Genomic DNA, 14,863 nt, shown 5'->3' with positions numbered 1-14,863 from the left:
ATCACAGGTAGATGTATTTGAAATTAGGAAAGATCTTGTTATTTACTCTAAAATCCCCCCCCCCCCCCCCAAAACAGATAAACTATACATTAGCCTACAAAATGTAGTCAAAAGAATGACAGGAATACAGTAATTTACTAACCTGTCAGAGCAGAAAGTAAAATAACTGTGTAGAGAACCATCATATTGTAGCTGAGGATATATGCTGGGGTAAAGTTCAACACAGTATTTTAAAGGATAATTTATTTTCATGAACCTACAGTAGGACACCCCACCCCTGCGCTAAAATATGCATGAGAGGAGTTTATCATGAGCTGTCAGGTTTCTGTACAGTGTGTCTGGGTTTCCTGTCACTGTGGGCCTCAGAGCACAGTAGTACAGAGCAGAGTCTGTCACTTCAGCAGAGGAGATCTCCAGATCCACAGGGGTTCTCTCTTTATTCGGATTAACAAACAGTCGAGGGTCATCAGGTTTAGCTCTAAATACAGAGGGCTTTAAGGAGACTGTAGTTTAGAGCAGGAATTGCGGTGCTGATCTGGGATATTGACGATACCATTGAAGGTAGTCTACTGAGCCAGAGTAGTTGCAAGACAGTGTAACACTGCTCCCCTCCATGCCATGTTCTGTCTCTGAAGTTGGTTTTATGTCATTTTCATAACTGCCACCTGTAATGAAGTTAGGATTAAATTAACATTTTCAGTTCATGGGAAATTATTACATACTATGTGTCATATTCAATACAAGTGAAAAGATAATCAGTCATTTACATTTCTTCTAGGAAGTGCTATTTACAAATGACACATTTTTTACATTTACATTTTAGTCATTTAGCAGACGCTCTTATCCAGAGCGACTTACAGTAGTGAATACATTTCATAATTTTTTTCCCCCCCGTACTTTCCCGTACACTTGACAGTTACCTTGAATAAACTAAAAGTATGTAATGTCAGACTAATACTCACCAACAAGTGCAGAGAGGATAAACACTGGGTAGAGAAACATGGTGATGGGTGTAACAGTGTGTTATCAGGAGGCAGAACTGAAGACATCCTATCCCCCTGTTCCAGTCAGATAGAGGAGAATCATCTCTCCACCTCTCATCTTAGCTCCTCCTATTCAGTAAATTGAACCACATTACATCAACATTATAATCTGTGATGAACAAATGTGACTTAATTGATGGATCATCATGAACATGATCTCTGATTATTTATATGCAGATGCTTGCCTATTACATGGTGTTTACTAGTAGGAATTATTGCAGTACGGTTTTTGTAGTGTTTCTGGGTTTCCTGTCACTGTGGGCTTCAGAGCACAGTAGTACAGAGCAGTCTGTCACTTCAACAGAGGAGACCTCCAGATCCACACGTTCAACCACTTTGTCAACATTAACGGTCAAAGCTTGTGTGTCGTTTTTCCAAGTTTGTAAGGAAGTAATTACACATTATAAATACTGCAACTACACATTATCATTACTGTTAAATTAATTTGACTTACCCACAAATGTAAAAAACAAACAAACAAAAAAAAAGAACAAGGTGGGGCCTCCCGAGTGGAACGCAGTGCTTGAGGTGTGACTACGGACCTGTGTTCGATGCCAGGCTGTGTCACAACCGGCCGTGATCAGGAGTCCCGTAGGGCGGCGCACAATTGGCCCAGCGCCGTCCGGGTTTGGGGAGGGTTTGTCCGGGGGGGGCTTTACTTGGCTCATCGCGCTCTAGTGACTCCTTTTGGAGGGCTGGGCGCCTGCAGGCTGACTTCAGGCATCAGTTGAACAGTGTTTCCTCAGACACATTGGTGCAGCTGGCTTCTGGGTTAAGCGGGCGGGTGTTAAGAAGCACGGTTTGGTGGGTCATGTTTCGGAGGACGCATGACTCGACCGTCGCCTCCTGAGGTAGTTGGGGAGCTTCAGCGATGAGACAAGATTGAAATTGTGGAGCAAAAGGGGGTAAAATTCAAAAAATATATATATATGACAAGCTTACAATGCACTGAGGAAAGACCATGTCATTTTGAGTGTCTCCTTTTCATTCTCATACTAGCTCCTCCTGTAAACACACACAACTCATTTTCAGAGGATCTTCTGAAGTGAATGAATAACCAGAATAAAAATGCCTTTTCAAATGATTTGGTTTCCATATTGATAATATTCTCTAATGTGTATAGAATTTCCCCTATTATGCTAAGTGTGTTTTTACTTACTCTAAATACAGTTGTTACCACAATAGGGGGGCTGTATATCCTGTTGTCACAGTGGGCTTCAGAGCACAGTAGTACACAGCAGAGTCAGACAGCTGCAACCTCTGGATCGTCAAGGGGACTGATTTTGATGCTGATTTAAATGTAGTTAAATTGAGATGGGCATCGAATCTCCTCTGGAATTCAATGACATTATCTGATCCGAAAGTCACTCTCCTCAGCATATACTTTGGGAAGTCATTAGCTCCCTGCTTGTACCAGAACAGGTATGGACTTGTATCTAGAGTATCAAATTGACAGTCTAGTGTGACCTGTTCTCCCTCAGTAGCAATAACATCTCCTGGTGGCTGAGAGACTGAGTCTTCTCCTCTGCATTCTGGAAAATAATGTAATACACATTTGTATTAGGGAGAAAATAATAAAGCAACATGATTGAGGAAATAAAAAGTATACAATTAATAGTAGAAGTATTGTACTAAAAAATATATGTTTGATACAAGAAAGGAATGGGAGCAAAGGCAGTAAACGAATAAGAAAAATATTATAATACCATAACAACATGCAGCAAGAATCAGTAAATTCCTCAGCCAGGGTTCCATGCCTGCTACTGTGAGATCAGTGGAGAAGAGTAATACCACTCTGATGTAGCTAGGCCATGATGAGACTATGAAATCCTTGTCTCCTCCTCTTTTTGTGTGTCATCAAACATTGAGAACCTTGTGACATTGTCTGAACAACACTCTACCCTGAGTTTTTGTACAGTGACTGAATATCCTGTTGTCACAGTGGGCCTCAGAGCACAGTAGTACACAGCAGATTCAGACAGCAGCAACCTCTGGATCTTCAAGGGGACAGAGCTAGATGTGAAATTCAGCCTGGAATCAAACCTCTTCTTGAACTCATCACTATTGCTCCCTTCTGAATAACGATCTCTTCTCAGGACATACTGAGGAGAGTCCCTGGTTAACTGGATGTACCAGAAGAGATCAGGAGATGTACTACTGGTAGTGTAATTACAGCTGAGTGTTACCAGTCCTCCTTCAAGGGCAGTAACCTGTCCACTCTGCTGGTCAACAGCCTCTTCACCTTTGCAATCTGAAAAATTTATATTTTTTGGTTTTATAATACATAATAGGCTAAGGTTCAGAGAATGAGAATGTAGAAATGACAAGCACTATACCATACCAAAATAGCATGCAGCCAGGATAAGTAAAGTATTCCTAAGCCAATGTTCCATTATGATTCTTGTATAGAGGAAGAATAGACTGTTATAGACTTTATGTTCTATCCACTGTAGCTGAGAAGTCTCATAATTGTGGGGCTCTGCAGTAGGGGAGGAGCTCATTGTATATTCAATTGTTTAGTTTAACTGCTAGAGGGAGTCCTTGTTAAATGCTACCTTTCTCCAGTTGATTTAGTTTGATATAATATATCATTATAAGATCACATAAAAAAAAAATGATATGTCATGCTTCCAAATATTACTCGGAAGCATGATTAGCAGCATGAAATATCAATTTTTTGAATGTTATTTTCTCCATGTCATTTAAAAGTTCAAATTTTCAATTGTTTTGGGCCTTGGAGAAAAATATTTTATGTTAGGACAAAATTGAGCTCATCTGACAAATAAAAGGAAATCATATATCTATTCATTTGAGGATTTGCAACAAAATCAGAAAGAAGGCCACAGACCACAGTAGCCTGCTATGGACCAGTCCACAGTCCACCTGTGCTATGCTGCCCAATACCATAATGAGTTAACTTTCAGATGCATTTAAAACAGTAGTCAAGTCAACTGATGATCGGTTTTATGATTGAAACCAAAGATTGACAGGGGATGCAATCATTATCTTCATCCCTGTCATCACAGTGCACATTAACATGAATGATGGTTAATGGCATCACCATGTAGCCTATTACACATGGGTTGTTGTCTCTCCATTTGGTCCATAAAATAAGCCTCTCACTGCTTCCTGGAGTTAATCAAGTAGAAAACTGCCTGCAGCATAATCCTGCTTCTCCTAATGTGTTTTATTATCTCCTGAAGGTGAACCTCTGAGGGCGCACTGTACTGTATCATATTAAACCGTCACTGGACAAGTGTAACATCAAAAAAGTGGCGCGCAGAATCCAGGGCAATCACAAGTGGTCGAGAAAGAGTGGGGGGTGGGACCACTGACTTAACAGGACTGCGCACACCAGAACTCTGTAGGAGAAGTTCTTCACAAAGGTCCAGCGTTTGGGCGCAAAAGGATGGATTCTTTCAGATCGGGCTCTAGCATAAGACTGTCTCCCTCTCCCAGAGATCGACAATCATCCATGAGTTTTGATCAGGAGCACTCACAACCGGGAACAATGGCCGGAGTTCAGGCGGGAACACTTGGCTTCCCATCTGAATCGTTGTGCGTAAAGTACGGGGAATTTTTAAAACACACCGCTGCCGCCGCAGCAGCCGCTGAGAGCAGTGGCGGGGAGCAGAGTCAGGATGATGACAGCGATGGCATTGGCAGGAGTGACATGGTGCTTTTTCCTGAGGAAAGGCTCATGGCATCAATGGCCAAATGTGACGCAGGTAAGAAACACAAAGAGCAGAAAGTGCTGCGGCTGAACATTAACGCCCGTGAGAGGAGGAGGATGCATGACCTGAACGACGCGCTCGATGAACTGAGGTCGGTGATCCCCTACGCGCACAGCCCGTCCGTACGGAAGTTATCCAAAATAGCCACTTTGCTCCTCGCCAAAAACTACATCCTCATGCAAGCGCAGGCTCTTGAAGAGATGAGAAGACTTGTCACTTATCTTAACCATGGACCCGGCGTTACCGCGGCGAATACATCTGGTGCACCCGGATTAGGGCTCTATGACCAGCAGACAGGATACCCGTTCTCTGCTGGGACTCCAGACCCTTTCCATAGCAATGCAAATCTCTTTAATAAACACTTCAACCATAAACCTTGAACAGTTGTGGCCGACGACACTAACAGGGGACTTCAAGCTTCGTGCACACAACTCAATTGATGGGACAAGCGTGACTGACTGAGAAGTAACCACATTACCAAAATATGGATTCTTACTGTATATGATGATGTTATATATTTCATGGTGATTATGTATCGAAATACCTGTTGTTTTTGCAACACCAAACGAAATCACAGCTCCATAACATGGTCAAAATGGTGAGGCTAATTTGTCTTTAACAAATTACAATGCAAGTCCAGTCTATTTATTTGACCATTATGTAGGCCTTTATTAATTTTATTCAGTTTGATTCGATGATTTTCGATGAATAAATTGTATTGGTGATATAATAGAGATGATATGGTCTATATTTCTGCATTATATTCTAAATCGTGTATGTACAACCACACTTAACATCTGAAAGTCACAATGTATCAACAATTTATTTCCAACAATTTAAGATTGTTATTAATTCTTATTGTCTTATTTAAATTTCCCCTAAATACTATGTAAAAACTCAGCCATATAGCCTAAAAAAACATAAATGGGGTCTTTTCAGTAGCAAGGAAAACAACATGCTCAAACAAGGATCGGAAGGTCATAGCCACAGTGAGGTTGTCAAACAAAACAATTAGTCTTTGATCATAGTTGATAACCTTGCAGACTCCAATGACCCCATTAAAAGAATATAGGTCACTTTTAGCTAAAAATTTATGAATACAATTACAGCCATGTGCAGGACTGGTTTGTTAGGTTTTAATTTATTTGATTTCATGAATAGTAAATAGTAAGTGTCCTGTTAGTGTCTTAAAATAGGAAAGACATTTGAATGTATAACATTAAATGGTCAGTTATTGTTATTGAAACATTATAGGAATAAATATGCCATCAGAAATGTTTAGGGACACCACCATCTAATACATAAAGCTATGATCACGTTGTGCTTTACCTTGTAAAATAGTTCAACTATTTTATTCAACTACTGTACTGTAGGATACTGCTTATGTAATAATATAAGCAAGGCATAATAATAAACATTTGTATTTTATTTTAATACAAGATATGGTCATTGTTTTTTAACAGCAAAAACGGCTAACTATATCTAATTATTGGCTCATTATGTCCTATGGAATAAAACAACAAAAGGTTCCTAGCTAGCAGATTCACTAGCCTTACCCACAGCTGGAGCTTGCCTATATAATAAATTGACAAATTAGCAAGTCAATAACTTCTCGTGTGAATAACCATAGAGTTAACATCAGTCTATGAGAAAATAGTAAAATACATGGGTGCGTCTCAAATGGCACCCTATACCCAATATAGAGCAGTACTTATGGCCCTATGGGCCCTGGTCTAAAATAGTGCACTATGTGGGGAATAAATAGGGTACCGTTTGGGATGCACCCCATGAGAAAATAGTAAAAATCCATATGAGCTGCATGGGGCTCAGCCCTCTATTCTTCCTCTCTGGCCTGACGTGGTCTGTAGTGGATCTGGACGTCTGTGGCAGGGAGCAGGATACCCAGGCCAGCACGGCTAGAGTCCAGGGAACACGGCTCCTGCCCCTCCACCACCTCCATGTCAAAATGAAGCAGCAGCAGAGACAGGAACTGCTTTATCTCATTCACAGCAAAGTACCTTCCTGGGCACTTAGTGGAGCCCGAGCCAAATGGCATCCGGTAGTACTTCAGCTTCTGGCCATCCTTAAAGAAGTCCGTCTTTTCCTTTCCGTCTTCGACGTATCGGTCAAACTTGTACATCTGTTGGACGGGTAATAAATAATATGTTTCTAGTGCATTATTTTCGGGATTATTATTATTTGCCTGATCCCAGATCTTTTTATGCTCTTGCCAACTCCATTGATGTCATTGTCAAGCCAAACCAAGTCCATGTTTGGCATGACAAGGAGTGACAAGGAGTGACAAGGAGTTGGCATGATAGCACAGACTGGCACTCAGGCTATTATTATTATCGACCTCCTATATTTTAAAGCTCCTTCACCCCAAAGGAGTGATATAACAAAGGGTAATATTTCCTGTTTATTGCATATTCCAGGAAAGATTCCATTTTGTTCAGTCACAGATCATGGCAAGATTATCACCCATCACACCCTGATTACATTAGCATGCATGTTGTGACCTTCTGAAGGCCAGTGGGTGGATTCAATCACTCACAGTCCATGCATGCTCCTCATTAATCTAACCTGGGGACAAACACACACACATGCACGCACACACACATGCACACACACACACACAAATAGCAGGTGGTGTGGGTGGTGGAGGGAGGCAATACAGTAGAACATTACACAACTCCCAGAACAGACTAGACTAGACACAGTGAAAGCCTACAGCTTTTCTAGAACGCCCACAGAATTCTGAGGTCTTCTTTACCTCTGGATTCTCGTAGATCTCGGGGTCCATGTGCATGCTCTGGGGATACAGGGAGATGATATCTCCTTTCCTCACTCCGATAGAGCGCTCTCCCTCCAGCCGCAAGCTGAAGTCCTCCTGGGCCACACGGATGTTCATGGAGGCTGAAGACAGCCTCAGACTCTCGTTTATGGAGCTCTCTGAAAACAGAACACAGAACGGTTCAGTTAGTCACCATGGGTTTTTGTTTTATAGCTACCAACATTGCCATCGGTTTTATTCTGGCCAATCTGTTCTTTTTTTTTATTACCTTGAGTGGCCACAATACTACTGACTCACTACATACATGTACTCACACAGAAGAGAAAGCTTGGAGACTTGAAGGCTATTAGTTAGCAATATGAAATGCTCTAGCAAAATGGCTAAAGCACAAGCTGAGTGACCAAGTCATACATAGCTTTGTTTCCACATGTATCCATCAAGGAATCCTGACTAGCAGTGTTTCATTAAAACCATTACAATCTTAACCGAGACAAGACACTATAGGTCAAAAAAGAGAGAAGATTCCAAAATCTAACTAAGGACTCATCCTACCCCCTATCACTTATAAGAACAAACAGATGTGAAACGGATATTTGACTGTCTTCCCCTGAGGAGATGAAATTGTCAGTAGTGTGTGTGTGTGTGAGAGAGAGAGAGAGCGAGAGAGAGAGCCACAGCCAGCCTAGACTAGTGGCATTTGTCCCTGAGCATGCAGTTGTCAGAAGAGATGAGGCTACAGTCAGCATGGTGGGTGCAGCAGTGTGATCTAATGTGACAGGTACAGAGTCTGGAGGGATCCTTTTGAACTGGCTTCATTACTACAATCACAGACACTGGTTTGTTGGGGGGTGGGACAGGACGATTTGCCCTAAATTGTACACAGAGCCACACATAGAACACCTGACACTATACAGTAGCAGTGTGATAAGAAGACCTATGGGTATATATGTAAGTATAGTCAGCTATACAGAGGATTGGAAGGCCCTCTCAAAGACACACTACCATAGACAACTGAACTCTGTCTGTGCTAGTTGGGGCTGAGCCAAAAAGACCACTTAGTCAAATCAAAGAGGAATACAATTATACATTATATCAGTCATAAAATGCTGAGGACAAATTGAACACTACGCAGACAGACCTAACAACGATACACCACAATTATAACCTACCCAGATAAAGTAGGCAACAATGATAAGCCAGATAGAGTAGAATACAATGAAACCCTACCAAGATACAGTAGGCTGTCCAGCTGTTCTCGGGTGAAGGTGGCGCCTTGGTTGTGGTCTGCTTCTAGTCCTGAGACCTTCAGGACACAATGGATCTCCTCACGCACTACTGCAAGGGCCTCTGGGTGTGTCAACAGGTAATACATGGCCCAGAAGGTGGCTGGGACTGTGTTTCCCACCGACGCCCATAGAATTGCAAAATGATGAGCTGTGGCAGGTACAGAGAAGAGTCTATTAGTTAGGTTTGGGAGGTTCTGGTTGAAGTCAAAGTAGCACATGTTATGTTGTATGTATATAGAGATGCAGCTACATGGTAATACCATATTGTTCCTACAGTTATTACTGTGTAGGTATAAGTGTATATGGTAAAGTTAAGGGTAATGTCGGGTATACACTACACAATTTCGCCACGATCTTTCCGTCCTGGACACATTTTCATGATCGGGGTGAAATCCTATGAACTTAGGCTAGGATCAGTACGTCGGCAATAATTTCCTTTATTTTGGGGAATCAGACCTGCCTAATTCTTACTTGAACATGTTTTTTTGTTTAATAGGCTAAACTACACATTCTGTTAACATATGACCCCAAAGTGATCTGTCTTGCAATTTGCGGTCTACGGCATTTCAGATTTACATATGATCATTTTTCACGAAGAAGTTTGGATGTAGTGAACTACTTTTTCAAAGTCATTTCAGTTAAGTAAAATATATGTTTCTTAAGGGTGGCTTTAGTGTAGCTTAACCAGTGTCATGTATTCATGGATGCCAAGGGACACCAGGCTTCACCAAAATATTTACCAAAAAAACAAACAAAGAAACATACAAAATAATGTATCTTTCATCTCTCTGTGTTTCATAAATTTACTTCAATTCCCAAGAAGCTGAATGTATCTCACTGGAATTAGCATCAAAACAGCACCCCTCTGTCTCAGTATGTGTAGCCCATCTATCTGATGCTTTCTAATCAAAAAGAGTATGACATTGTTGCCGCCCGTAGCATTGAATGCAAGGGAAGCCAACAAGCATTTGGCCTCCTTTGATAAAAAAAGAAAACAATTCTAGCCAATCAGCGTTGAGGTAAACTGAGTGAGCTCAGCTGTGAATGGTCCTGGTGTACCAAAAAAAGTGTCAAGGGAAGCCAGTTTGGATTTCTCTTCACACCAATCACATCACATCAAAAGCAAAATGTCATTGTCCCTTTCCTAAATTAGCCATGGATATAGATAGGGATTTGGACTTGTGGTTTTACTTAATTCTCCGTACTGGCCAATGAGTATAACGGCGATTCTGAACCAACCATAAATTCATACATTGTGCCCCTGGTCTGAGAGGATGGAAGTTCAACATGTAGCTAGATATAGTAGCTTAATGTTAACTAGCTGGCCTGGCGCATCATTGCCAATGAAAGGAAGTTAGGCTAGCGAGCAAGCATTTTAGTCAGGTAGCCTAGTACGACAAAAACTAAGAGCGTATACTGTACGACAGAGTCATAGACCGTTTAGGCAACATGAAAGACGAGGATGGCATTGGCGTTTTTCTACCAGTAGGGTGAGTCAACATGTTTTTTCTACTTGAAAGGGAAAGGGGGATACCTGAACACACACACACACACACACACACACACACACACACACACACACACACACACACACACACACACACACACACACACACACACACACACACACACACACACACACACACACACACACACACACACACACACACACACACACACACACACACACACACACACACACACAGAGAGAGAAATCAGTACCATGGACAGCCACATCTGAAATCAGTGCCATGGACAGCCATATCATATTAAGCTTACGTTGATTGGACTAAAACATTTTTTACCATCTTTTAGTTGTCACTGTATTAGACTAATTATAGGTGAACAAAGTTGTGGTTAAATTTGTTCTGCCATTATGTCTTCTTATTGTCTCGGCCTTAGGCCTATATATCACGGTGGCAAGGCATATTACCGAGATGGATTAACATATTCAAATGTAGGAAGTAAGGTAAAGTACATCACAGAAACATATAAATAAGCCTAGGTACTACAGTATATCGGCTGTGTATACCTGCTTTATCTACGTCTCCCATGCAGTCATACTGTTCAAACAGCGCTGCTCTTTCCTTTATGAACCCAGACGTGTTGGACCATGTAGACATCCTCTGAGGGTGGAAGTAGTTGATGAGTTTATCCCGGATGGTCTTGGTTCCTCCCAGCAAAGAGATGGGGATCCTGGCGATGAGGAGGGGGAACATGTTGTCGAACTTGACAAAGTCCTGTCGGAGTGTCACCATTCCGCTGTGTCTGTTTGTGTGGGCAGGCTTGCCATACATGGTCAGGAAAGTAGCCTCAAACATGACCGAATTGCAGAACTGGTACATACTTTCAGTCCTCCACTCGCTCTCCCCATCCAGGTAGTCTTTATGGAACACAAGCATGAGATTTCCCATCATGCTCTCTGTCAGGTTATCAAGGTTGTCGCCCTGCAGAAGGCGGAAGGACCTCTGGATGTGCTCGTCCATTCCGGGGAACTTGCCGCTCCTAACAGGGGGGTAGCCGAACGTCACGGGAGCCACTTGGTCAGAAAACTCATGGAAGTCCAGCTGTTTGCCATGTTTGATGACGTACGGATACAGCAACGGGTTCATTATAAACGTCATGTATTTACCTGAGTGGAAATACGAGGACAGGATTGTATTTCAATAGACATGAAACACATAAACTGTGTAAAACTTTACTGTTTTAAAAGAGCATTATGCCATAAGTAATAAGCATAAGTAATAAGCGCAATAGAATAGATAGATTTTGTCAACCATTTCAGTAACATTCATTTGCTTCTTTTCAGAACTACACTATTTTAAAATGTGTAATAAAACATTAGTATCAATCACCAGCAATCAGCACAGTAAATACATCTCCATGTTTCTCCTTATGTGCTGCCAGAAATCCATGTGCATTCTTTCGAAACTCCAAAGCCTTCCCAAGGAATGGAATCCAACCATTTACAAGTGGAGGCTCCCCATCTCTCCTATAAAAGAGATAACATGTCATATCATCAACAAATATATGCATCTAAAATCTTTCAGGCGAAGTACGAGATAAAGCATTGATCTATCGGATTCAGATACAATATAAATAAGATCTTATGGACAAAGGAACTGGTAACAGAAACAAGGCGTAGCCATGTGATTGAGCGTCTCCCAAACCTTCAAGCTGGACTCGTATCAGCTATCCCCAACATCTATTCTCTTTTAATAACACATATACAGTGTAAAAGACAAATACAGCAGATGCTGGGTGGCAAGGTTTAAAGGAAGAATTTAAAGACCAAGAATTGAGCACAAAGACACGACACAATCAATCAAACAAATTTATAAAGCCCTTTTTACATCAGCCAATGTCAAAGTGCTATACCCAGCCTAAAACAACAAACAGCAAGCAATGCAGATGTAGAAGCATGGTGGCTAGGAAAAACTCCCTAGAAAGGCAGGAACCTAGGAAGAAACCTGGAGAGGAACCAGGCTCTGAGGGGTAGCCAGTCCCCTTCTGGCTGTGCCGAGTTGAAATTATAACACAGAGCATCATCTCAGACAAAATTCGATGACAGAGCATGAATCACTCCCTTACAAATTGTATCCAACTCAAACAGCTATAAATAGCTGTAGGGTTGCAAAATTATTACAAATTCTGTGGTTTTCCAGAAATCCTGGTTGGATGATGCCAGATTTCCTGCTTATTCCCCCCTGATTCCAGGAAACCTCCAACTGGGATTTCAGGAATACCAGCGATTTTTTTTTTAAAGTCCCCGGAATTTTGCAACCCTAAACCTTAAGTGAATACAGATGGAAGACAATTACAAAGAAGGCAACATGGGAGTCCTGCATAGCAATATAATCGCTTAGTGATTACAGGAAGAGTAGGCTGGTTATTTTCCCAGGGAAATGTAACACTGTACATCTAACACTGCTCTGTTCTCTCACTGTCTATCCTACAGATCGAATTAAATATTACCTTCTATCCATGTATGTGAGGGTGTGTGTCTGTGTGTGTCTGTGAGCATGTGTCTGTGAGCATGTGCATGTATGTGCATGCACGGGTGTGCAGTAAAAATCATGCATGCATTAGCTTAAAGAAAGGCAGGGGCAGTTTTGACCCTGTCAACAGGACAGCCACACACACACTGGGCCCTTAACACACACACACACACACACACACACAGGTCCTTCAGAACACATCAAATCAAAGTTTATTGGTCACAGAGTTAGCAGGTGTTATAGCGGAGCAGGGCAATGTTTATGTTACTAGCTCCTAACAATGTAGTCAAATGTAAAATGTACAAAACAAAATACACCGAAAAAACGGCAAGAAATCAAGAACGGCGGACAAATCCAATTAACAACCCCAATAGCACTCTCGCAGTATCAAAATGCAATCTATACATATGTACACCGGGGGAATTTACACAAGATGAACTAAGAATGACATGTACAGCAGTACATATATTAGTTTGAGCTATGTCAAGAATCCAGTATATAAATAAATATGAAGTGTGAATAAACAGTGTAACTAAAATACAATGTACAGTAGTAGATATATTACAAAAAGCTATGTCAGGGATAGAGTATTGTCATAAGTTTCATCTTCTGAGGAGGAAGAAATATCGGACCAATACGCAGCGTGGTAAGTGTCCATACTTATACTTTTATTTAAACATGAACACTGAAAGAAAACGAACGACAGTCCTGTAAGGTAACCTAACTATACATGGAGACAACCACCCACAAAACACAAGACAGAAACCCCTACTAAATATGGCCTCTAATCAGAGGCAAAGAGATACAGCTGCCTCCAATTAGAGACCAATCCCAAACAATACCACATAGAAATAGAAATACTAGAAAATCATACATAGAAATACATAACATAGAACTAACCAACAACAAAAAAACAACGCAAAACAAACACACCCCTGCCACGTCCTGACCAACTACAATAACAAAATGACGCCTTTACTGGTCAGGACGTGACAAGTATTTAAATACTGTGGTAGCAGGATTACAAGATAATGTTATATTTATTAAATCAAATTGTATTAGTCACATATGCCGAATACAACAGCAGTAGACCTTACAGCGAAATGCTTACTTACAAGCCCCTAACCAACAATGCAGTTTAAAAAATAAGAATAAGAAATAAAAGTAACAAGTAGTTAAAGAGCAACAAAATAACAATAGCGAGACTTTATACAGAGGGTACCGTTACAGAGTCAATGTGCGGGGGCACCGGTTAGTCAATGTTATCGAAGTAATATGTACATGTAGGTAGAGTTATTAAAGTGACTATGCATAGATAATAACAGAGATTAGCAGCGTGTAAAATAGGGGGGGGTGCAAATAGTCTGGGTAGCCATTTGATTAGATGTTCAGGAGTCTTGTGGCTTGGGGGTCGAAGCAGTTTAGAAGCCTCTTGGACCTAGACTTGGCGCTCCAGTACCGCTTGCCGTGCAGTAGCAGAGAGAACAGTCTGTGACTAGGGTGGCTGGAGTCATTGACAATTTTTAGGGCCTTCCTCTGACACCGCCTGGTATGGCAGGAAGCTTGGCCGCAGTGATGTACTGGGCCATACGCACTACCCTTTGTAGTGCCTTGCGGTCAGAGACCGAGCAGTTGCCGTACCAGGCAGTGATGCAACCAGTCAGGATGCTCTCGATGGTGCAGCTGTAGAACCTTTTGAGGATCTGAGGACCCAAGCCAAATATTTCCAGTCTCCTGAGGGGGAATAGATTTTGCCGTGCCCTCTTGCTTGGACCATGTTAGTTTGTTGGTGATGTGGACACCAAGGAACTTGAAGCTCTCAACCTGCTCCACTACAGCCCCGTCGATGAGAATGGGGGCGTGCTCGGTCCTCCTTTTTCTGTAGTCCACAATTATGAAGGGCCCTGTGTTGAGGATCAGCGTGGCGGATGTGTTGTTACCTACCCTTACCACCTGGGGGCAGCCCATCAGGATCAGTCCAGGATCCAGTTGCAGAGGGAGGTATTTA

General features: G+C 41.7%; 2 protein-coding genes across 2 annotated transcripts in view; one reads left to right on the top strand and one right to left on the bottom strand.

Moving 5' to 3' along the window:
- The first annotated feature begins 4,230 nt into the window (after positions 1-4,230).
- Positions 4,231-5,513, top strand: LOC115156929 (class E basic helix-loop-helix protein 22-like). Its single transcript, XM_029704777.1, has one exon. It carries the CDS (start codon positions 4,453-4,455, stop codon positions 5,155-5,157), a length of 705 nt encoding a protein of 234 aa, XP_029560637.1. The 5' UTR covers positions 4,231-4,452; the 3' UTR covers positions 5,158-5,513.
- Positions 5,514-6,184: 671 nt separating this feature from the next.
- Positions 6,185-14,863, bottom strand: part of cyp7b1 (cytochrome P450, family 7, subfamily B, polypeptide 1) — a 12,030-nt gene continuing 3,351 nt past the window's right edge. Inside the window, exons 2-6 of the mRNA XM_029704759.1 lie at positions 11,713-11,849; positions 10,890-11,489; positions 8,799-9,005; positions 7,551-7,729; positions 6,185-6,917 (exon numbers count right to left, since the gene is read on the bottom strand). Of these exons, the coding sequence (XP_029560619.1) occupies positions 6,612-6,917; positions 7,551-7,729; positions 8,799-9,005; positions 10,890-11,489; positions 11,713-11,849 (1,429 nt within the window). The 3' untranslated portion in view covers positions 6,185-6,611. The remainder of the gene's footprint in view (positions 6,918-7,550; positions 7,730-8,798; positions 9,006-10,889; positions 11,490-11,712; positions 11,850-14,863) is intronic.

Source organism: Salmo trutta, chromosome 21 (genome assembly GCF_901001165.1).
Source record: "Salmo trutta chromosome 21, fSalTru1.1, whole genome shotgun sequence".
NCBI classification, from domain to species: domain Eukaryota; kingdom Metazoa; phylum Chordata; class Actinopteri; order Salmoniformes; family Salmonidae; genus Salmo; species Salmo trutta.
Note: the sequence above shows the minus strand (reverse complement) of the source record. Positions and strands in the feature narration are given on the sequence as shown.